The following is a 24,185-nucleotide window of genomic DNA, read 5'->3' as shown; positions in this document are numbered from 1 at the left end:
TGGGATCTAGATCATGTTCCAAAAATACACAGCAAGAGAAGAAATTGAAAGTAGTCCAGATTACCTCTGATCCTCACATGAGAGAGAAATAAGAAATGAAACCTTAAAATTTCACCAGGCAGAAAGAAAGCTGAATTTGGGTGTGGCCCCCCCTGTTCAATTTTCATACGTAAGTATTAGGTGGCTTGGTAGTAGGAAACCAAAGCCATCACCTACTCCTTCTCCAGTAGATTGTAAACATGGCCCTGAACTATAGCCAAAACTATACAGTGAATTCACCTTGAACGTTAATTCCAGCCTCACTCATATCAACACAAAATGCAGTATCAGGTCATACATGAATTCCACCAGCTCAGCACAACTTAACAGTGAAATGAATCTCTGAAAGTTTAGACCCCCTTGCCCATTTTCACAGCTCCCAAAATATCATTAACACTTCTAAATATTTTATACTGGCACATCTGAAAAGACTTTGCTGGGGTTTCAAGTCTCTGCTAGGTTTTCAAGGAAAATCTGAATTAGATTAAAGCAGACGTTAACCCTAGAGCAGGAAGCTAAACCTAATTTTGGCACGAATACCTCAAGGGTATTACAATTTTGGCTAGTATGACACAGATCCTCCTGCTCCACATAACATCATTCACCGTGATGGCATGGTTATCACAGAGAGCAAAACCACAGAAGCACAGTTCACAGCACTGCTAGTCTAGCCACATAAAATCTGGGCACTGTCACGAGCTAGCCCAGCCCAAGCCCAGCCACAAATTCCGATTTGTGAAGAGCTCTCAATGATCTCCAGCTCACTGGGATCAGGAAACCTTTCTCTTCAGGTTTATTTACTTACTGGTTTTTCTTCTGGGCTCCCATTGGGCACCTCCACAACTCTGAGGTCAGGGTCCACCTGCACCCTTGCCCTTGTGACAAACTGGATGACCGATGAACTGTCCTGAGAAGTAAAAAGAGGAAGAATTGGATTTGAGGGTGCAAAAAAAAAAGCACACACACCCCCACCCCCAAACAAAACCATCAAACATCTGCCAGTCTAATAAACACATTTAGACAATGCTTGGTGGAGGTTGGGTTGAGAGTTAAGTACTATCCTGGTTAAAAACCTGCTTTGAAAAAAAAATACCTTATGCTCAGAACAGACAGACAAAATCGAGCACATTATCTCAGATTAAAACAAAATCAGGTATGTTGGACTTGAAAGACATTATTTGTATTTGGCCTGTTAATGTTTCTATTTCCATTACCGCATTACATTTACCACAAAAGCAAAAGACAGAACATTGCCAGTCAACACAGGCAGGCTCAATATCAACCATCAAAGAAAAGTTCCTATTTGTTTTTCACATGAAGAGAAAAAAGATATACGAAACCTGGGGTAAACTCAAGTATATCCTAACGTGAAAACTTCTTAACTATTTGAGTCTGTGCACTGCAAATATCTTAAATATTCAATGTACACCTCCCCTTATTAATATATATTTCTCCTATATTTTACACAGTGCATTTTAACAGGCACATTCCAATAAGCTGCCATTTCAACTCATAGGTTAGTCATTTGTATGCTCTTCACCTTGGGGAGAGTAGGAGATAAGTAGCAAATGGCCTGTAATTGGTGATACTGACCCAAAGACATGTGTAAGCACTGTATATCTTTTAAAGGAGTGTTGCTAATGGTCATCTTGGAAAGGACCCAGCAGTTGGGATGTATCCTGGCTATTCCCAGGACTGAATTTCCCAGAAGCACATTTTGTGTGCACTCAGTTACTTGCTTACATATTTCAGCATTTCTATAAACATGTAACAAATACCTGAAACTTCTGGCCTTGCCTATATTTCCTGTTTTCAGATATGAACAAACATTAGCAGACTGGTTGGTTTCCACTGGAAAGGCTCAGAGCTATCAATTGCTTTAGGAACTGCTTTCTACTAAGGACTCTCTCCAATACTTTTAATCCAGCAGCTATCAAAGACAGGTTTAATTTAGTAGGCTCATGTTATCAGCTTTCTCCTCTGATTATCTTATACCCTCATAATCTTACAGCATCTTGCCACAATTACACAGTCAGCATTTTTGTAAGTATAGGAAAACATGGCAAAATGCAGTAAATCACCAGAAATTTAAAAGATTTGCTGTCTCGTTCAGTAGCTTCAGAGAAGACAGGAATTAACTTGCAACCATTTGTTTCTTGTCACAAATGTCAAGCTCAGCATTAATATGGTTGTGATGTATCTTCTTTGAATAATAATCATTTGAAGTAAAAAATTACAAAAAATTGCCACGTCTCTGTTTACACAGAGGGAATGATAGATAGTTGGTCACAGTTTACATGCACTTACTCCTCATTTTTCATAATGAAAATTTTTGGAAATCAATTCAACTTTCAGAAGTCTCTAGCCTTAACACTATGCATACAATTAGGGGCCTCATTTGTTGTTTCTCAATGTATAAATTTCTGAACTTAATTTATTTCTGCCTTAATGGGTAATGGGTAAGAACAAGGATTAACACCTCCATACACGCTGTTGATAAATAGATCTGTTTTCTTTGACACCGTGATTTTTTGTAACACACTAGTAAAGAGAAGAAGGAATGCAACTCTTGAGTCCATTGATGCACATAAGCCTACTTAGATTGGTATTTAAGACAAACTACAAAGGAAGCACGTACCTTCTTCAGTATCTCAGTATTCAGCAGCGTGTAGACACTTATATCACAGGACTCTGCTTTTGCTAGTGAGCTTAAGTTGCAGCGTATAATTAAGCAGGACCTGCCTGGTCTTTCACAGTCCTACAGGAAATATGGAAAAAGCTGTTAGGCAAAGGAGGAAAAAATTCAGTGACAAATTGTGTGACAGCAAACATGCCAGCTGACTAAAACTGCTAAAGTACAGCACTCCTGCATTGAAATAGCAACAACTTTCAAGACCTGAAGACAGCTAGACAGAGACCTGCATGAAAGCAAGGCAGGTGAAATTCAGCCCTCTGCAGAGCTGCTGAGACACACGAGTGCCTGGGGCTGGTCCCCCGCTGCACATCAGCCCTCTGCGCGGGTCAGGCACCGAGCACGGTGCAGGGCCCCGCTGCCCCAAGTGCCTTTGACAAAATGTGGGAGCAAGGGCTCTGGTCACTGAGCGTGCGCTGCCATGACAGGTAACTCCCTCCCCACTGCACTTCCTGAAACTTCTTCTATCCATTTAAAAATCGGATAATTAAAACCAGTAAATATCCCCACAGCACAACATCAGTATTAGTCTACATGCACCAAACAGTTGCATTATAATGAACTGTCTGCCTGAGTTCTTCATGCTGAGCCATGCAAAACCTTTTGTAAGATACACCGTATGTTCAAGTATGTCACAGGTGGACTTACTTACCAATACTTTCCTGCCAGTCTTTGTGAAAAAAGCAAATATTGTGTGGAAAATATTTTCATTCTCTTGAGGAACAATGCATGGGCTGGGGTTTCTGTGAAAAGAACAGCTTCCTTTGTCCTGACCAACCTGCAAGCACAATTATAATCACAATTATTCTGAATTAAAATAAATGACACAAGAAGGTGAGATTAGCCTGTCCATAAAAATACACCTACATCTGAGCTGGATGTCTGGACTCCCGTTAATAGGCAAAAGAGAGAAATAAGTGCTTTGGGAGTCAAATAATCCTAAAGAAAATATCTAAAGTAAGCCATGCTCTGGAAATGCTTGTCTCTCTCGACTGGATAGGATATGAAAGTGTTCTATATGTCTGGAGATGGAGACAGAGCAGAAAAATCTCATCAAAAGATATAAATCATCACATAGCATTTTAAGTCAATTGTGTTATCCTGTGTATTACCTTTTTTGTAACTGTATTATTTGGCACTTTGGCCAACTTAGCTGTTTCACAGTTTATATCAGAACTAATGAGATAAATGAAATCTTTCTGTAAATGCACAAGCCTGGACACTAAATCTGTTCTCTTACCTTCAGCATAAATAGTACAAAAATAAACTTTTTGTATCATTAGCTTATTCACTTGTCCAGAAAAGTAGATGCTTGAAGCAAGTGAAATGTACCAAGCTTTGATAAAACGATCTTCAGTCAAGATAACCTTGCACTAGAAAACCCTTCTCACTTTTTGCAGCTTACGAATATTCACTGAAGGAAATCTATTGGAATTTAATACAAACTATGACAACAAAGTATCAGCAAATTCCTCCTGCCACCATCCTTAAAATCTCTACGAATGAGAGAGAGGGAGATTTTCCCATAAATCACCAAGTGACATTCTTATACATCCTGCTGTTGACCTCCTCACATCCTCTACTCTGAGAGGATGAAAACTTGTACCTTATTCAAATCACAAATCCTTGAAAGAGGGAGAAAAAAAGTCATTATAGATATAAAATTACTGCATGCTCTGAGTCTGATTCTGCATTAAACAGTTTATAGCTGAGTTAGCCAAAGTATTCCCAAAAAAGAAACAAAAAACCAAAGGTTTATCTAGATCTTCAATGCTATTTTCCAAATAAGTGATGTCTCTGTCTCTTGGTAAGATACACCTTTTCTGCTTCATAATCTGTTCTTTGAAGTACATATTCATAACCTGACTTTACATAATCTTTCCTTCCGTTCCCAACAGATACCCACAGTTTACAGTCTCCTTGGGATCAACTGAAAATTAAGACTATGATGTTCTCCATTTGCCCAGGTCACCTGGAATGAGTTTTCATTATTTATTGTAGGTAAGAGATTCACAAAGCACACTGACATTTATTTTCTTTGAACTTTCACATGGGAATTAGATCCAGATCAACCAGAAGGTTTATGCTAAATCAAGAACAGCAAAGAGTCAAGATCTATTCAGTACTTGCTCTCTCTTCCTGAAAGTTTGAATTACCAGACGCTTGGACGGATGTCATTAGATTCATGCAAGAGATACAGAGAGGACAGTATGAGCTTCTGCACTATCCCAGCTTTTGGCATACTCTCCAAATAGTCCTGCTTACATCCTGTACAAATACGGTGTAAGAACAAATCAAAGCAGAAATATCTCACAAGACTAAAAGGAATTACCTGGCATGAAGCAACATAAATCTGGTCCTTTCTTCTCTAAATGATTATCTTTTCTTAAACTGAAGCTTGGCTACATCTCGTCCTTTTTAAAACACTTCAACTGAAACAGAGAAAGGCACCTCCAGAGGACTAAGTCTGAATTTGGAAATACTCTTTCCCCTCTGACAACTATGCAGCAATCCTACACAAGGCGGCTGTTAAATTCAGTGTCTCTACCCACGTTAGGAGGGACACGTGCAAGGACCGAGCACCTCCTGTCACCTGCACCGCTCTGGAACAGACCAGCGGGTCACCTACAGCCTGTTTTAGTAGCCAAAGGCAGATGCCACTTCCTAAAAGGCGAAGGCAGACACTACTACTTGGCCTGCAGAATTTGGGGCAATTCATCCGTACAGAAATTAGGTTATATTCATCTGTGTATCTGTGATCAATCAGTGTATTCTGACAGCCCGTAGGCAGGAAAGGATGCAAGGCAGCTGAGAAGAACTCAGTTTCTTCTAGCACTCTTAGAAACAGCAGAGTCACAGAACTAGGAAAAATGTAACAAAAAACTTTGAAATGGGTGGATCATGCTGAGGTAGAAGGAAATCCAGCCTTTCCAAAGGACTGGCCACAGCTGGGGGTTTTTTTGGGTTTTTCATCTGTTTGTTTTGTTAGGGTAACTGTCAGACACTTGTATTTCACACCATCTCTTATTTTCCTCATGCATAAAGGGAAGGTTCAGTCAACCAGTCAGACAAAACTATAATAATTTTTCATTAAACTTTGTTTTCAATGAAAAATTCAGCTCTAGAAATCAACCTGCACAAAGCTCCTGCCTGCATTATGCTGAGACTGAACAGCATCTCTGAAATACAAATCAGGATTTGGCCTCATGTGTGAGCCTCTCCTTGTTCAAACATGGTGCTACCCCAGTCACCTGTTTTTCTCCTTGTGACCAACCTCATAATCTGGTACACAGAGAAGAAAATTTCTGGCAAAGTTTAAGTGCTTTGCACGAGCAAACGCTTACGATTTACAGATGCAAGAACTGTGCAAATCTTTTAAATGGAGTAGTTAGCCAGGCTCTTAGACAAAGTCTTGGCATTTCAGGGTACGTGAAATACTAGAGCTTTTCAGAAATTTCCATGTGGTCTCAGCAGCCTATAAACAGAAAAGGACTACCCCCAAAGTGATCTTCCCAGGACCTGGGATCTAACATCTCACAGAAATAGCAGAAGGGGGTTTTCGGAGCACTGCAGAGGGTATGGAAAGAGATGTGCGTTGCCTTTGCACTCAGTACAAGGACTACAGAGAAGCCACAGAGAAAAATCAATGTCCAACTCCTAACACAAACAAACAACAACAAAACTGGGACAGGGGGAATAGGGACAGAAGGGAAGCTCTCCTAAATCCTACATTAAGACTGCAGCTTGGGAAATAAAAACCATGTCCAAGCAGGAGCAGCCCTGCAGCCTCCCAAGAAGGGATTTCCAAGGAGCTGTAACAGAGCTGTCTCTGCTGAAGGTTGTTTCATTTTGTTTTCCGGAAGGTACTTACCTGTTTTAAGTCCTGCATAAAATCATCTGCAGTCTGGTGCACTGGCAATAAAGTTAAATCTCCTGTACTGGAAGTGTACCTAAAATCTGTACCCAGACAGATGTAGACAAAGTCTGCATTAGCACATAATGTCGGCCAAACAAAAAGGTGAACCAGGCTAACTGCATGGCATCCTCAGCACCTGATGTCCACATTACATACTTTTCTAACTTGCTCTGAGTCTGAATGCGCTGCAGCCACAAATGAGTGTTAAGTGTTTCTTTTGTGTTTCTTTTGCCCCCAAAGGAATCCAGTTTGTGCACTCTGCGATGCGAACCACAGCTCCCTGCATGGGGAAGGCTGGGGATTTTGCTTTAAAAGCTCACTTCTGGACTGAACTGAGATGCTAGTAAAGAAGCACTTAGAGGCACACTTTGGTCTTCAGCCCAGCAGAACTTCTGCAAAGAGTGATGACTCCAAAGGTGCACAAAATACACATTATGCATGCTTGCTAAGAACAAGTCTTCAATTTTTTCACCCATGAGTGTGGATATTACATTAACTCCTATAAGCAAGACTCCTAGAATTCATATTGTTTGTTACGTACTAGAATGGTTACATTGCTACATAAGCAAACCCTGCTGGAACAAAAAAGCTACAGTCTTGACCATACAAAATTCCTCCAAAACTAGAAGTTATATATATATTTTTTATATATATATATATATAAAAGTTATATATATATTTTTTTTAATCTGACCTAGCAGATTTCATTGAACAGCATTACATTGCAGAAAAAATGGCATAAAAATAATTTCAAAGGTCTTAAATTATTTTCTACTTTTTCTTCTTCTCTATATACAAAAGTCTACGCTCTCACATATAGACGAGACCACCACATATATAATGAATTTTTTCAGGATAACAGCATAAAATTTTTGTAACACAGAACTAAATATTACCAACTACTGATCCTAGCCTTCAACTCCTGGAAAGCCTTTCTGATTAAAAAAAAAATATCATATTTTTGCAAAGTAATTACATTTTCAGATTTTCAATTCTAAACTGAAAAATTCGTAAGGGGGTGGTTTTCTGATGGAAACCCCAACATTTTAAAAAAACTTTTCCATGAAGAATTTACATCTTGATATATTTATTATGATTTGTCATTTTTCTAATTTGAATGAAGCATGTTTTCACCTTCTTGAATAATGTCTTCACCGTTGACGTGAGGCAAACCAACATCAAGAACAAAAGTAAAATTTTCCCACACAAGTTTTTACTGACAATGTTTTTTTTTTTACCAGGTGTTCTGTATGTAGGGATGTTCCCATTCTCTAGGAACATCTTGTCATAGACTGCAAAACACCAAACATCAAAGCATCACGTGTATAATTTTTTTCTAGTTTTTATCTCAAGTTCAAAGGTACTTTTGTCAAACCACTCAGCCCCAAGGTAAAGAAAGGTAAAAAAAAAAAAAAAAATCACAAAGCCAGCACATAAAGCCAGCACAGCCTGCATTCAGATCTCACCTGCATTCTTGAACATCGCTGGATGCCAGAATAGCCATCTACAATTTTCAATAGTGAGATGTTATGGCTGGGTGCCTCACCTAGACACCTAACAGGCCTGCTTCCAGAAGGTGGACATGTGACACTTAAAAATCACCATCTTTTAGAGAGTTTTAGCTGGACATCCAAAATCTAACAGACTGAAAATCACTACTCACTCATGAACATATACATGTGTATTCTCCTACTGTATTCAACATGTATGCATATACATGCAACATGCACAAACAAAAGAGATATAAGCCAGAACATTTGTACTACACAGACTGTAAATGGCACCTTGCATACCAGGCCTCTAAAGGTCACCATAACTCTGCAAAGGCTAATAGCATTACTAATCTATCATCACGCAGAAAAGCAGAATATCCCTTTTGCTGCCCACCCTACCCATAAATGGCCACACGTTCAGAGACAAGTTCGTCTCTAGCTTTGTGAATTTACTGGAAGTTGTTGTCCCCTTAAAGAGCCCATAAACATGCTTGAGAGACAACGTTTAAACACGGTTACTCTGCCAACTTTTTGTCGTCAGCACAAACCACTAAGCTTCTCAGAGACAAGACGTAACCACTGGAGAAAGCGTGTGCATTAGTTCATGCTTTAAAAATGCTGTATCTGCAACAAGGAAGAAATTCCCACAGTATGACTTTAGTGGACTCTGAATATTTGAAAAGTCTTCCGGAGCAGGGGCAAACCCATAAAGTAGCAATGATTTAACCATATCAGATTATACCACCCTTAAGAAAAAGTGGCAGGAGGACATTTCAGAGTGAAACAGTTGTATGTAAAACATATCATGTATGCTCCACACACATTATATCCCAAAAACCTGCAGGATATTTAATAGGGCTGTATACATACACAGGGATCATCCTCTCTGACTTTCCCTGCACGTGTAGGGATTTATGAGAATACTTAGGCTGGGCTTGGCATTCCAAAAAGGTGGTACCAGTGCAAGGGGGACAATCACCACGCGTTCCCCTGGGAACACAGAAGATAACCCTGGGCTGCCAATGAAACACTTCTCGCATTTCTAATCCAGGTTAGCCATGGGTTTAGGGGGTTTGGAGTTTCTAGGAGAAATAATACACCTGCTGCCTCAGCACATTCCCCTTCTACTATCAGCTCTGTCCCCCACCTCCAGGGTACTTGTAACATCATTTCTGCTCATCTGTAGCTACTCTCAGAACATGGCAATTTCTAGCAAGCCTTTGGAGCCTTTAAGAAATCACTGGGGTTTGTTAACAAACATTTTAAGCGTTCAGGCCATACTCCCTCCAACATAAACTTCACAGGTGGCCAGTGGCCCCTTCTAGACTTAACCTCAACCCATTTAACATGCATCAAAGGCGAGACCCTCCATTTTTTTCAGTCTCGTATTCCGCACAAGGAATTCCCTGGGAAAGGGAAATGAAATACAATTTCCAAACAGGGGGCTGGAAAGGTCAGCTGAGGACCAAGCACAGGGAAGTGGAAATTGGCAGTTGGCATGAGGTTAAGTATGTGCATGTGATAGGAGTATCTCGGAAGAATAAGACTGAAAAACATGAGGAAACTAGCTGTTGCTTCCAACAAAGCATTAAGTACAATCTCCCTGCTGCATGGCTGCATACAAAAAGCCGAGTGCTAATCACATATTTAATGATTAGCATTTTACAAAATAAACAGGCGAGCAAGTGTGTATCTTCAGCTCATTCCTTACAGACAACACTAGAGTCCCACTAACGCAAAGGAATTCATTATGGTATTAAAACTTAAAGTTTACAGGCTCTTCCAGTAAGCCTGATTCCCTCTTGATCTAAATCATTACCAGTTATTAGCGAGAGCCTGGAAGACAGCAGCATTAAGCTGACACAAAGCAAGCGTGAAGGTGGAATCCAGCCGTGAGTGCGTGTGGTGGAACCAAACCCAGGTCCGAACACAGAAAAAGCATGGGGGCAAGTTCAGGGAAAACGTCATGAGACACAAGATATTTGGAACAGCAATTTTAGCTGCAGGAAACACACTCAAGGTCTGAACACAGGTCAATTGTTTCACAAAATTGTTAACATTGTTCAACTCCGAAATGGATGCCTTTCTCATCAGCCCTGGGGTATGCTGGCTCCAAAGGACAGTTTGGCCGTAGACTTCTTGAAATTGCTGCCAGATAGTTTTTACGTATTTCTCCTTTCTTATTACTTTTTTTACTGTTTTATTTATGTATGCATGTCTAATCAGTGGTTCAAGTTTGCAAATTGGATAATAAATAACAGATCCACTTTTGTTTATCTTTGTTGCTAACCATAGCACACTCACCCTAATATTAGGGAAAAAATGTATACGTGTGTCCTGATTCAAAGATACTGATTCACCCTATAGTAGGTGAACAGAGATGAATTGATAGGCATGGTTAATCTAACATGTCACACACACTGAGAAAAAAAGAGTACTCACAAGAAATTCCAGACAAGGTCAGACTTTCAACAGTAGACAAATAAGTTATGTAAATACGTTATCTGAGTACTTGCTCCATATGCCAAAAATGTTTAATATTCACAGATAATGAAACATGTTTGAATCAGAGCAGTTTTGTTGATTCTGGCAATAAATTTAAGAGCCACTGAAACAACAGAAAAGAATTTTTAAAATTAACCCATTTTACACAACCCTTGAAAGATTTTGACTAAAAATAGCAATGCTGTTAAGCAAAACCAGTACTCCACAGATCCAATATGTAAACTTACATGGCCATGAGAGACAAGATTTAAACAGCAAAGTGGAGATGCTAAAGCATTAAGTCAGGATAGAGGAGTATTCCACCGTAGCTCTGGTTCCTGCTCCTCCAGCCGAAAGGAAAACACCAGATGCGTGTTTGGCATAAATCTGTGCTAACCTGATTGCAATGCCTGTAGATGTTTTTCTGATGCACTTAACCCTGCAGCTTAATTAAATAATCTGTTAACCAGGTTTGATGAGCATAATCCTGTAACATTTGCCTGGTCTTGGCCCTGCAACCACTTTGCACGTACTTAGCAGCAATCTCCAGAAGTACTACTCTCAGTAACTAGTGCTGCCTACCCAGTTTAGCAAGAAAAGCAAAGATCTTCTAATTTAAAGTTCCTAACTTACAAGACAGTGGCTTCTTTCCTAGACAGAGGGCACCACCACACGGACGCAGTTGAGAAGAAAGACTGACCACTTGTATGATTTAACTGCGAGGTCCACAGAAGGTTCAGGCCTAAGAATGAATGAACGCCACCTTACAGGGACATCGGTTTACCTCTAACATTCATGTGCTCCTTATGTATCAGCCTTTAACAGCTGAAATCCAAGAGGGAGTCACTGACAGGTACATTTCCTCTCCCTATGATGAACTGTGAAATGCTTAACACATGAGGTGGCAAATAGATCTTAAGGTACGTCTCTCTTTAAAAAGCCCCTGATATCACTTGGAGTTCAGTGCTCCTTCAGCTAGGTTTCACCTGTCTCCAGCACATCCCCTTCTACAGCCTTTCCTATGGTGCATAAAACACAAATAAGCCCATGGTTTTTCTTTACCTAACTGTTGGACTTTGCTCATGGGCTGTGTGGATGTAGGATGAAAAGTTCTGAAGACTGTGCAGATAAATACATTCCCTGTAGGGCTCAAACAACTCTGGTGGGATGTTTCACTGAAGTAGGTATTTGAATATATCGGAAAGGTATCTAAGATGAGCTCTAAGATCTAAGCTCTCTTTAAAGGCAGTGGAGAGAAGGTATGACCTCCGAGAGAATGATTTTGCTGATCTATTGTAGACACTTGAAGATTAAATGAGTCATCCTCATTTAAAAAACCCTCCTGGGGTGTGGGGTGGTGGTGGGGTATTTTAAGTTAGGCAGAAGATGTCCTTTGTTTCCAGGACATCCTCAGAGTTCTCAATTCCCCCAAGGAATGGTTTATTGATATTTTTAATAATGTCCAGCACCTTGCACAAGACTGGAATGATGTACTTTCAAAGTCAGGAGAGAAATCCAACAAAAGACGCTTATTTCCACTTTGATACATGTACGGGGCAAGGTAAACCCTTCTTCTACCAAATGTGAGATAGAGTTTACACACACAGATAACATTGTTTTTAACTCTTCCTTTCTTAGTTTCTAAATTTACATTTAAACCACAAATCTTGTATGTTATTCATAAAAGAAAAAGGCTAGTTTATGAATCAGCATTTAAAAGAGGCTTGTATGTTAAAAGAATTAATCAATCAGCTCTTTCCTGAATTTCCTTCTTCATTGTTTTTTGGCAGGAACAGCTCCACCAATGGGAAAATGGTGAAAGGATGTAATTCTTATACTCCTTCAAAAAGAAATAACAATAAAAAAAATTAAAATAAAATAAAAATTTAAAATAAAAAATTAAAGTATAATTAAAAAATGAAAATAAAATAAAATATTAAAATAAAATAAAATTTTGTAGACTCTCTTCTTTTCTCACTCAGTAGTTCCTTCACCAGGGAATTCTCTGCCTGGGAAGCTTACAAAAAGTCTACTGTATATTTTTTTCCATACCTCAGCAAAACTCCTGATTACTGTGGTATCTACCAAATCTCCTGCTTCCTTCCTGAATCTGATAAGAGCTAATGTATATACCTAATTCACTTCATAAGACTTCTTTCTTTATCTGAAATTCACTTTTATAAAAAGGCAAATCAGCAGTCTTTTTCAAAATTGGAATTTCATATATTTGGCCAAGAAAATAGCAACTATGGGCAGTTCACAAAGTAGCAACACTTTCAGTTGACACAAAACATTAATCAGACTGCCACATTATATTGACAGGTCATGAGTTTTGGGGGAGAGAGTGTTGGAAAATTTCAATAACTAAGTAATTTGACAAATTTCACTTCTTTAGTTTAGAAGGTCATTGTGAGCAGGCCACAAGTGAACATGTCAAGTGTTGCCATTGTCTGATTTAATATGTAGATTACAGTGTATTTTTGTCCATTTTTCGATGGCCCTGATCTTTACAGTACCAGTTTTTCTTGAAAGACAGACTTATCTTTGTACATTCAAAATGTGCTTTCCATGAACATTCTCTTTACCTAGCATTTGCAAAAAAAATCACTGCTTATGCAAATACTACAGCACTCTCATTACTAGAAGATTTGGACAAAACAAATAGAAAATGTCACAAAATTTGTCCAAATCCGGTTTCACCTAAAAATCCAAACTAGAAAGTCACAGAAAACTTTCTGCCATGTTATGTAGTCTTGCTGTACCCTGAAGGCAATAGGCAGCAATGCATGAAAAGATCATTTTCAAGCACTGTAAACGCGCTGAACCCTAACCAAGGCTTGGCTTTCGTATACTGATTCAGCTGGTTCCTGTAAAGCAAAAATGTCATGATTTTTTTTTCACTTTGGATTTATTTTAAGGTCCTCAGGAAAGAACTTAATTTTATGGCCAGGCACCCTTTCCTGTATAACAATGAAATCTTAAATGAGAGCTAAGTTCCTCTTCACTGAAAGAGCTTCAGTTTATCATGCTGACATTAGGAAGATGTTTATGAGAGCTCTTTCTGAGCTGCTTTGGGGTCCTGTTTCCCATGCCTAGAGGTGACTGTGCCATGCTGGACCACGGTGTATGCTCCTGCCTCCCCTCAGAGCCATCCCGGGACAGGGTAGATGCACCAGTTTCTTCTGCAAGTGCCAGGGCTCTCAGGCAAAGCCAGATTCCATCGCTATCACAGAGATGCTCCAGACCTGGGGTGGGGGGAACACCTCCAACTGCCTAAGCAAAATGTTTTGGAACAGTCATTTAGAGAAGCAATTAAAGGAAAGGAGGCAGGAAGATCAGCAAGTTTCTGTACAATACACTCCCCTGAATGAATAATTTCCTCCAGCAGTCTAGCTATGCCTTTAAATATGGTGCCAAAATATGCGTATGTGAATGTGTGTATAGCTATCACTGAAATGAAGAGACTACAGGGGGATAATTAATACAAAGGGCTAAAATAAATCTTGCTGTAAGTCCAAAATGTTCCTATACAAACCTTGTATCAACAGTGGCAACCAGCAGTAGCATAAATTGCTGCTGGAAAAAAATTTTCCTACAAGTACTATCAGCAAATATTTGTATATTTCACATGCTGGGACTGTGTATGTATGTTTTCAGAGCCAAGACCTGAAACTTCAAAAGACAAACGAAACAATTTTAAACTGGCTGCCAACAAACAAGAGGTTTTCTACAAACGATAATGATAAACAGGTTTGCCTCTGTATGTGGAGCATGTAATAGTGAGCCTGACAATCTCAGCATATGCTTCAAGGAGTACTCATGCACTACCAGCACTTCAGAGAGCTTTGACAGTCCTCCTTTGCTTATGGTTTCAAACATCAGCAGTGCAGTCACCAAAGCATCTTATTCTTATGCTGGAGGATAGCAACCTAGAGATAATATGCAGAAATTACATTTAAAGTTTTAAAATTGCAAAGATTTCTTTTTCATTATACAAGTGAAGAAAAACCTCAAGCAGTCTGGGACCTTTCATGGAACAAGACAGCAAGCTTTAATTCTTCCCCTTAACGTCTTCCTGCTCCTTACAGACGTTACTGTGCAAATGCCAGGAAGAAAAATGACATGAGTGCTACACAAAACTGGCCTTAAAAATGTAACCTGTCATCAGCCAGGAAAGACTTGTGGCTCTGGGACTGACTCCATTTTACTTTTTCTGTTTCAACGTTCACAGGAAGAGAATAATCATAGAATCATTAAGGTTGGAAAAGACATCTAAGATCATCAAGTCCAACCATCAACCCAACACTACCATGCCCACTACACCATGTCCCTAAGCGCCTCATCTACACATCTTTTAAATACTTCCAGGGACGGTGACTCAGCCACTTCCCTGGGCAGCCTGTTCCAAGGCCTGACCACTCTTTCAGTAAAGAAATTTCTCCTAATGTCCAGTCTAAACCTCCCCTGGCGCAACTTGAGGCCATTTCCTCTTGTCCTGTCGCCGGTTACTTGGGAGAAGAGATCAACACCCACCTCGCTACAACCTCCTTTCAGGTAGTTGTAGAGCGCGATGAGGTCTCCCCTCAGCCTCCTCTTCTCCAGGCTAAACAACCCCAATTCCCTCAGCCACTCCTCATTAAGACTTGTTCTCCAGACCCTTCACCAGCTTCATTGCCTTCTCTGGACACGCTCCAGCACCTCCATGTCTTTCTTGTAGTGAGGGGCCCAAAACTGAACACAGTATTCGAGGTCCAGCCTCATCAGTGCCGAGCACAGGGGCACGATCACTTCCCTACTCCTGCTGGCCACACTATTTCTGATACAGGCCAGGATGCCGTTGGCCTTCTTGGCCACTTGAGCACACTGCCGGCTCATGTTCAGCCGGCTGTCAATCAGCACCTCCAGGTCCTTTTCCTCTGGGCAGCTTTCCAGCCACTCTTCCCCAAGCCTGTAGCGTTGCATTGCGTTGTTGTGGCTGAAGTGCAGGACCCGGCACTTGGCCTTGTTGAACCTCATACAGTTGGCCTCGGCCCATCGATCCAGCCTGTCCAGGTCCCTCTGCAGAGCCTTCCTACCCTCGAGCAGATCAACACTCCCGCCCAGCTTGGTGTCGTCTGCAAACTTACTGAGGGAGCACTCGATCCCCTCATCCAGATCATTGATAAAGATATTGAACAGGACCGGCCCCAGTACCGAGCCCTGGGGAACACCACTCGTGACCGGCCGCCAACTGGATTTAACTCCGTTGACCACAACTCTCTGGGCTCGGCCGTCCAGCCAGTTTTTTACCCAGTGAAGAGTGCACCTGTCTAGGCCGTGAGCCGCCAGCTTCTCTAGGAGAATGCTGTGGGAGACAGTGTCAAAGGCTTTACTGAAGTCCAGGTAGACCACATCCACAGCCTTTCCCTCATCCACGAGGCGGGTCACCTGGTCATAGAAGGAGATCAGGTTGGTCAAGCAGGACCTGCCTTCCATGAACCCGTGCTGGCTGGGCCTGATTCCCTGGTTGTCCCGCACATGGCTCGTGAGTGCCCTCAAAACGAACCGCTTCATAATGTTCCCCGGCACCGAGGTCAGGCTGACCGGCCTGTAGTTCCCCGGATCCTCCTTCCGGCCCTTCTTGTAGATGGGAGTCACATTGGCGAGCCTCCAGTCGTCCGGGACCTCCCCAGTTAACCAGGACTGCTGGTAAATGATGGAGAGCGGCTCGGCAAGCTCCTCCGCCAGCTCCCTCAGTACCCTCGGGCGGATCCCATCCAGCCCCATAGACTTGTGAGCGTCCAGGTGGCATAGCAGGTCATTAACTTCTTCCTCATGGATTATGGGGGGTTTATCCTGCTCGCCGTCCTTGTCTTCCAGCTCAGGGGGCCGAGTACCCTGAGGATAACTGCTCTGACTATTAAAGACTGAGGCAAAGAAGGCGTTAAGCACCTCAGTCTTACCCTCGTCCTTGGTGGCAACGTTCCCCCCCGCATCCAATAAAGAATGGAGATTCTCCTTGGCTCTCCTTTTGTCATTAACATACTTATAAAAGCATTTTTTGTTGTCTCTCACAACAGTGGCCAGGTTGAGTTCTAGCCGGGCTTTTGCCTTTCTAATTTCCTCTCTGCACAACCTAATGAGATCCCTGTACGCTTCTTGAGTTGCCTGCCCCTTCTTCCAAAGGTGATAAACTCTCCTTTTTTTCCTGAGTCCCAGACAGAGCTCCCCATTCAGCCAGGCCGGTCACCTTCCCCGCCCGTTCTTCTTACGGCACATGGGGACAGCCCGCTCCTGCGCCTTTAAGACTTCCTTCTTGAAGAACGTCCAGACTTTGCCCTTCAGGACTGTCTCCCAAGGGACCCTCTCAACCAGTATCCTTAGCAGGCCAAAGTCCGCCCTCCGGAAGTCCATGGTAGTGGTTTTGCTGGCCCCCCTCTTTACTTCATTAAGTATCAAGAATTCTATCATTTCATGGTCACTAAGCCCAAGACAGCCTCCAACCACCACATCTCCCACCAGTCCTTCTCTGTTTGTGAATAGCAGGTCAAGCGAGGCATCTCCCCTGGTGGGCTCGCTTACCAGCTGCGTCAGGAAGTTATCTTCCACACACTCCAGGAACCTCCTCGCCTGTTTCCTCTCTGCCGTGCTGTATTTCCAGCAGACGTCCGGAAAGTTGAAGTCCCCCACGAGAACAAGGGCTAACGACTGTGAGACTTCTGCGAGCCTCTGGTAGAATATTTCGTCTGCCTCCTCGTCCTGGCTAGGTGGTCTATAACAGACTCCCAGCAGGATATCTGCCTTGTTGGCCTTCCCCCTCATCCTTACCCACAAGCACTCGACCTCATCATCGCTACCATTGAGCTCTAGACAGTCAAAGCCCTCCCTAACATACAGGGCTACCCCGCTGCCTCTCCTTCCTCGTCTGTCCCTTCTGAAGAGCTTATAGCCATACATTGCAGCACTCCAATCGTGAGACTCATCCCACCATAAGTGGGCAACTAAGTCATAGCTACCCCGCTGCACAATGGCTTCCAGCTCCTCCTGTTTGCCACCCATGCTGCGTGCATTGGCGTAGATGCACTTGAGCTGGGCTGCCGATTTCTCCCCCAACATTGGCGTGCCGCCCCTAGGCTCTTCTCTAGTGAGCCTGGTTTTATCCCCTTCCCCCTTCGAACCTAGTTAAAGCCCTCTCGATGAGCCTGGCCAACTCATACACAAGAATCCTTTTCCCCCTGTGAGACAGCTGAACTCCATCTGTCGCCAGCAGGCCCGGTGCCGTGTAAACGTCCCCATGGTCAAAGAAGCCAAAATTTCGCCGATGGCACCAGCCCCTGAGCCATAAGTTGATCCAATGAGTTTTCCTGTTCCCTTCAGTATTCCTCCCTGCCACTGAAGGGATCGAGGAAAACTACCTGTGCTCCCGATCCTTCCACCAGTAGCGCCAGTGCCCTGAAGTCCCTTTTGATCGCTTCAGGACTTCTCTCTGCAACCTCCTCACTGCCAGCCTGTATAACCAGTAGCGGGCAGTAATCGGAGGCCTGTACCAGACCGGGGAGTTTCCTAGTAATGTCCTTCACCCGGGCCCCAGGGAGGCAGCAGACTTCCCTGTGGGATGGGTCTGGCCGGCATATTGGGCCCTCCATTCCACTCAGAAGGGAATCACCTATGACAATCACCCTTCTTTTTTTCCTAGCGGAGGCAGTCGTAATGCGTGGGGCTGGCTGCCTCGCCTCAGGCAACCCCCTGGATGGGCCTTCATCTGCATCCTCGTTTGTCTGGCCCTCAAGTTCCAGGGCCCTGTATCTGTTCTGTAAGGGCAACTGGGAAGGTTGAGGTGAGGGAGGCCAGGCGGGGGTTCGCCTGGCGCCCCGAGCAGGGACCTGTGTCCATTCCCCTCCGTCGCATGGGTCCCCTCCTTCTGCCTGGTGGCAAGAGCGCCGGGGATCCTCTGCTTCTTGTGGAGTCTCCACTTGCTGCCCTTGCCTCAGGGACGGCAGGGTGTGGCTCCGCCAATCTATCTCCCTCTCACGCTCCCTGATACTCCTTAACCTCTCCACCTCCTCTTTCAGCTCTGCCACCAGGCTGAGCAGATCATCCACCTGGTCACAGCACACACAGGTGTTGTCTCTGCTGCCCTCCTGTATAAGGGACAGGCTCAGGCCTGTCATTGAAATGTTTATTTCAGTGGTTTTCCTTATTGAACATGACAAGCTTTTCTACAGTCCCATGCTCAGGCAGCCATTAACTTAAAAGGCAACTTGGAAAAGGAATTCTCTTCAACTCCTCCATGACGTTAATTAATTTCGAATTCAGCTTTTCTTTATTTTTTAGCTCTTACTGATACCCAGCTTTCATAAAGGCAAAATCCAGGTCTCACCTGCTCAGACAGAAGGAGGGAGAAGTGTGAAGTGAATATGCCAAGCATAATAGGACAACTGGAGGACTTCTGTTTGTCCTTCCAGCAGAAGGACTTTTTATTTTGCTCCCTAACCAAAAAGTGATGGGAACAGTGGACCAGGAACTAGGAGCTTGAGCTAACTGGCACACTCAAGGTTAATGGGAGCAGGATTCACAAGACTGAGGTTTAACCCATTTTTTGCTTTTTGGAGATAATTCTAAGTCTAAGCTTAGATGCCTAGGGAAACTCAGGGAGACTAGATGGCTTTTGTATTGTCAGTGGAGACCAGGAAGTGCTTCTCCAGAGTTGTTTCTATGCTCCTCTCTCTCCATTAGTTACTAGAGTAAGAGAACATAGTAATTTAAAAATATTCTATTACTAGCAATTACTAAAACAGTAATTACTACACTTAGAGATCAAAAGTTACATGCACGGAGGGAGTTTCTCATTAGAAAATTGAGGACAGTATTTCTTTCCTTCTCCCTCCTTCCTCCGAATTCCCATTTATTTCATTGCATAGACTGCAAACTCTTTGAAGAGACTGTCTTGCAACATATGCACCTCACTTTCCAACAAGATTCTTACCTCAGAAATTATAACAACACAGTTCTTTATATCCTCAGTATTGATTCATCTAAACAGGCTCTTAGAAAAAAAATCAATGCTTGTTGGCCTGCACGATGCATGCAATAGAAGAAGCAATAGCTCCTTCCAAAAACCTACAAGCGCACACGGCACTTGCTCTGGGTTAACATTGTGCATCTTTGATTCTGGTGACAGTTGTCTGACTGGAGTCTAAACAACTTGGCAGCCCTGCAGAGCTTGGTCCCTCCAGAGGAGGGTGAGGGTCATCTGCTTACACTGCAGTTGGCTTCCAGTTCAAACAGACAAACTCGGCTGCCAACTGTTAGTCCCTTGTTCCTCATAATTGTGTTTACCTTCGCTGGAAATAAAACAAATAGGAAGGCAACAATCTGATCCAGTTCCATAAAGCCAGCATCAGAGTAATCCCGGACACGTTGCTAATTTATCAACAGCTTCAGGAAATACCCTGGTTAATTTGGTAGGAACTCCCATTGTGAAAATCTTTTTGGATGCCCCGGAAAGCAGTTCCTTGGCTGGCAAGTCGAGTAGCGCTTCCCTTGCCCTCCAAATTAGCTGGATACCCAAAGGAAATTACTAATCTTTCAGTTCAAAACCAAAACACACACAAGTATAATGAGCACTGTTTTCCTTTGTGGAAGAATAGATAATCAATGGCTTGAAGAGTGGAGAAAATACATTTCTGTTAACACTAACTCTACTGTACTTTGTCTGGCTGAAGCTCTTCTGTGTCATCACCTATACTGTTCCTATCACAACAATTTTACCAACAAGCTGAGGTATTTTATTTATTACGTTTTTAACCTGGCTTGAACCCTCTGCAAGAAAACAAACACAAAATTACGTAAAAACAAACAAGTACTGATTTCTCTTATCTGCTTCCAAAGTATCATTTACCACTGCATAGTATCTACTATATAACATCAATGTCAATAGTGAAATTCCCTAGTTAAAATGACCTGTAAAATTTCTAGCATTTCCTTTTGGTTTAAAATTTCTGATAGGGAGGAAGTTCACTTGTTTTTTTCCTAGTTTTCTTTCAATTATCCATTTTCTTTTGCTTCTGGCTTTTACTGTTGACTTGTTTCCTTTATATATTAGGGGTCTTGTTGGGAGAAGTGCTGCAGAAATGCCCAAGACCCCTTAAGAGCATCTGAACATCTCTAAGGCAGAACTCCAAATGTCAAAACATCTCTGTGACCTGAATTTCTCTGGAAGAAAATCCTAAAGCAGTTTCTGCAATAAAGCTAAAAGCTTAGAGCAACAGGAACAGAGGAAGCATGAGGGCTTTAATTTCCTCTAAGAGCAGCAAGATAATAATTCCTATTAACACCTCCTAGAGATACAGGCCGTTCCAGTGGGCCATATGTGACTCTCTTCCTTTTATTATTTTTGTGTCTGAAAGACTAGATCAGTCAATACAATATGACAGAATTAGCTCCTGGCACTGTCTTGTGTGGTATATGTGTATATGAGACACAAACTCTAGTGTTTTTACTATGCATTTTCACCCATAAATTTCACTGCTGTACTGTACATTAGAGAAGTGGCAAAAGAATTATTATCTTTAAAAAAACAAACCCATGATGTCATCAAATCCCAAATGCTTTATCAACAGCTTCAGTTACAGATAAATGACAACTCCTAATCCTCTATATTAGTGACAGCTATTCTGAACGGTGTGGCAACGCTGAAACCTAGAAGAGCTGGATTATAGGTATAAAGGTATAATTACAGAACCACCTGCACTGTCTGAAAGGACACTATCACCTTTACTGCCATCTAGATTCTGGGAAGTTCAAAATAAACAAAAGCTTGAAATCTTTAATGACTACGCTTACAAAAATGCTCTTGAAAAATAGCTGTTCTAACCCATTTTCCAAAGTTCATGCCAATCTGCTGCTTTTAGGGTTTTGTTTGTTTGTTTGTTTGTTTAAATATATTTAGTCTATGAAAAGATGAAAAGCTCCATGATTTTAGTTCCTTTTTCAGTCAATAAAAACTCAGTGGGAGAGAGGCAGGAAGAAAGGGAGTAGGATGCTTTTCCTGTTACAATAGTAAGACTTGGGAGACATGGGTTCAGTGCATGGCTCTGACACAAATTTCCTGTGTGACCTCAGGCAAACCATTTGGTGTTTCAATTATTTATCTGTAAAGCAGGGATAACCACTATCCCAGACAGGATTTGCTTGGATAACATTTATTAACATGTCAGAGATGCTCAAAAAGTCATGCATTAGACTCCTACTGACCATATACCCAAAAACAGTAGTTGAAATGATCCAGGGTACGCCAGTGTATCATGCAGACATCTCTCCCAAAACCATACTTGCCTACTAGTACTCTTCAGCCTGCAATGCAAACAGGTCTCACAACGGCAGTCTGAAATTTCAACAAAGATAAACTGCAAAGTAGAAGAAAGACGTCAAATAATGCTGGGGGGAAATGCAATCTGTTGTTGAGGAAAAGGGATGCAAATCCTACAAGTATTTATTAGCACAGTGCCCAAGGCCACACCACCCAGCTGGATCTCCTTTAGGTAAGCTATCGGAGGTATAACAGCACTCAAAAACGAGTTACGTGCAAGATTTAAGGTTTTTGCCTTGTTTTTCTAACAGCTATTCAAAACCATATAGTCCATCCCATCCTTGTCAGTGTAACTTAGGGTCTTGTGTAGAAATGATGACAAACTATGCCTGGAAATTAGCCCTTGTCCACTTGGAGGGTAGTGTACACTTCAGCTAATTTAAGCGTGCAAAACAGGTATCTTGGCTAAGACAATTTGCCCAGACTTCTGCAATAGTCAACACAGAGAAACAAGCAATGCCTAGAAGGAATTCATCACACCCTAAGTTAGATGGGCTGAGTTTTCTGTTCCTCTCTCTTGGCTATATAGGAATATATAGGATGACTGAATTTAGAGGAGACACCAGCATTTGGGCAGACAAAATCTTTTAAGGAGACTCCCACCTCTCTGCTGCTGCTGCGAACACATACAGACACACACCTTCTCCCAGAGCATACAGAGACCAGGGAAGGGAGAAGGAAACGGGTCACGATCCTTTCACAGGCAATGTGTCGAAGGGAAGGTGATCCTCCATATATAAGGCTGGACTGAATAAAACATTAAAATGCAATGCCATGGAAAATGAGACACAGGCTGGAGAATTAATTCAGTCTAGCTGGAGAATTGACTCAGTCTATACAACACTGGTGCCTCATACAATATCCCAAATCTGTTTCTCCATCATTTTGTCTTCAGTGCCCATCTGTAAGCCATATCTATATCTCATACCTTTCAACAGCACAAATCTTGGAAACCTGCTTAGAAAGGTCTTATTGGACCTATATTTACACAGATTCAGTGACACAGTTACCTCCATATGAGGGACAGTAATACTTTTCAGCCAAAAGGCTAGAAAAGTAGCTAACAACAAAGAAAGTATAATACTTCTTTTCAAGTAGCCCAAAGAGCTGGTTCCGTCTCACAAAGACAGATTACTCTGAATTTCAGCAATAAATTTACCTCAGTAGTGAGGTTTCCCTCTCTTGGCTACCACAGTATAAATGATGGTATTTTAGTGGTTCAACAAAAGCTTTGAAAGTAATAAATAAATATTAGAAATGAAATCTAAGAATGTGTCTCCCGTGCCACAGTTTATTTTGATTTTCTTTGTAGTTGACACAAAATCATCTTTTGAAAAACGTGTTGAAAAAATAAATTTCTCCGTTACTTACATTTGTTAAAAGAACACTCAAAAAGAGCAAATTATAACATGGACTATAGAAAAATAGATATTGATAATGTATTCAGACCTAGCTAGCATTTTTGCAGATAACCACAGGAAAAAAAAAACAGGGAACGTGAGTCAGCTTGATAACGCATCCTGCTGATATTACATACACCATTTAATCAGGGAGGACTCTGATTAAGACTCAATCCTCTTTGGAGGTGTGACTCAGGGAAGTGTTCTCCACATTTCCTTCAGGATTAGCCTGACCTAGTTTTACACTGCATTGTAGGAAACCAGGAACACACAACCGGCTGATTGCCCTAGGTGAGGGACAGCAGTCAACAGCTGGAGGGGCTCAGCTGCTTATGATGATCTGGCTACAGATACAAAGAACCTTTTATTGTCTAAAAAAGCAACTGATTCATCTAGTTCTGCTGGACTTTTTTTGTTTCAGTCATCAATAGCTTTCAGTGCCTCTCTGGGCTCAGATCACATCATAATGTACTCACCATCATCTGCTGAACGTGAAATATTTCGGCTCCAGTGGCAGAGAGGCGGTTTGGAAATGAAATGTCAAGAAAAGCTCCAGGGAGAGTGCTTGGTCCAGCATTGTAAACCTGTAAGACAAAGATGCATATAAATGTACAAAAAAAAAAAAAAAAAAAAAAATTACATGTATGACTGCTCAAAAATGGGAAAGAACTGTAGAACCAGAGCTGGGAGTATAGGTTCATTTGAAAAAATTCAAATACTATGCAAGTTTTTCACTGTTTCAGACTTAGACTTCTTTTGTAAGTATCAGGATGAAGTCAAAGGTTTAGCTTATCTAACAGTCTTTAGACAC

At 41.9% G+C, this 24,185-nt stretch overlaps 1 protein-coding gene across 1 annotated transcript in view; it reads right to left on the bottom strand.

Moving 5' to 3' along the window:
* The window catches only part of ITGA9 (integrin subunit alpha 9), a 230,823-nt gene that overhangs the window by 24,220 nt on the left and 182,418 nt on the right, over positions 1-24,185 (bottom strand). Inside the window, exons 23-26 of the mRNA XM_075143035.1 lie at positions 23,851-23,958; positions 3,384-3,509; positions 2,678-2,797; positions 845-946 (exon numbers count right to left, since the gene is read on the bottom strand). Of these exons, the coding sequence (XP_074999136.1) occupies positions 845-946; positions 2,678-2,797; positions 3,384-3,509; positions 23,851-23,958 (456 nt within the window). The remainder of the gene's footprint in view (positions 1-844; positions 947-2,677; positions 2,798-3,383; positions 3,510-23,850; positions 23,959-24,185) is intronic.

Source organism: Calonectris borealis, chromosome 2 (assembly GCF_964195595.1).
Source record: "Calonectris borealis chromosome 2, bCalBor7.hap1.2, whole genome shotgun sequence".
Lineage (NCBI taxonomy): Eukaryota > Metazoa > Chordata > Aves > Procellariiformes > Procellariidae > Calonectris > Calonectris borealis.
This window is presented reverse-complemented; position numbering and strand designations above follow the sequence as displayed.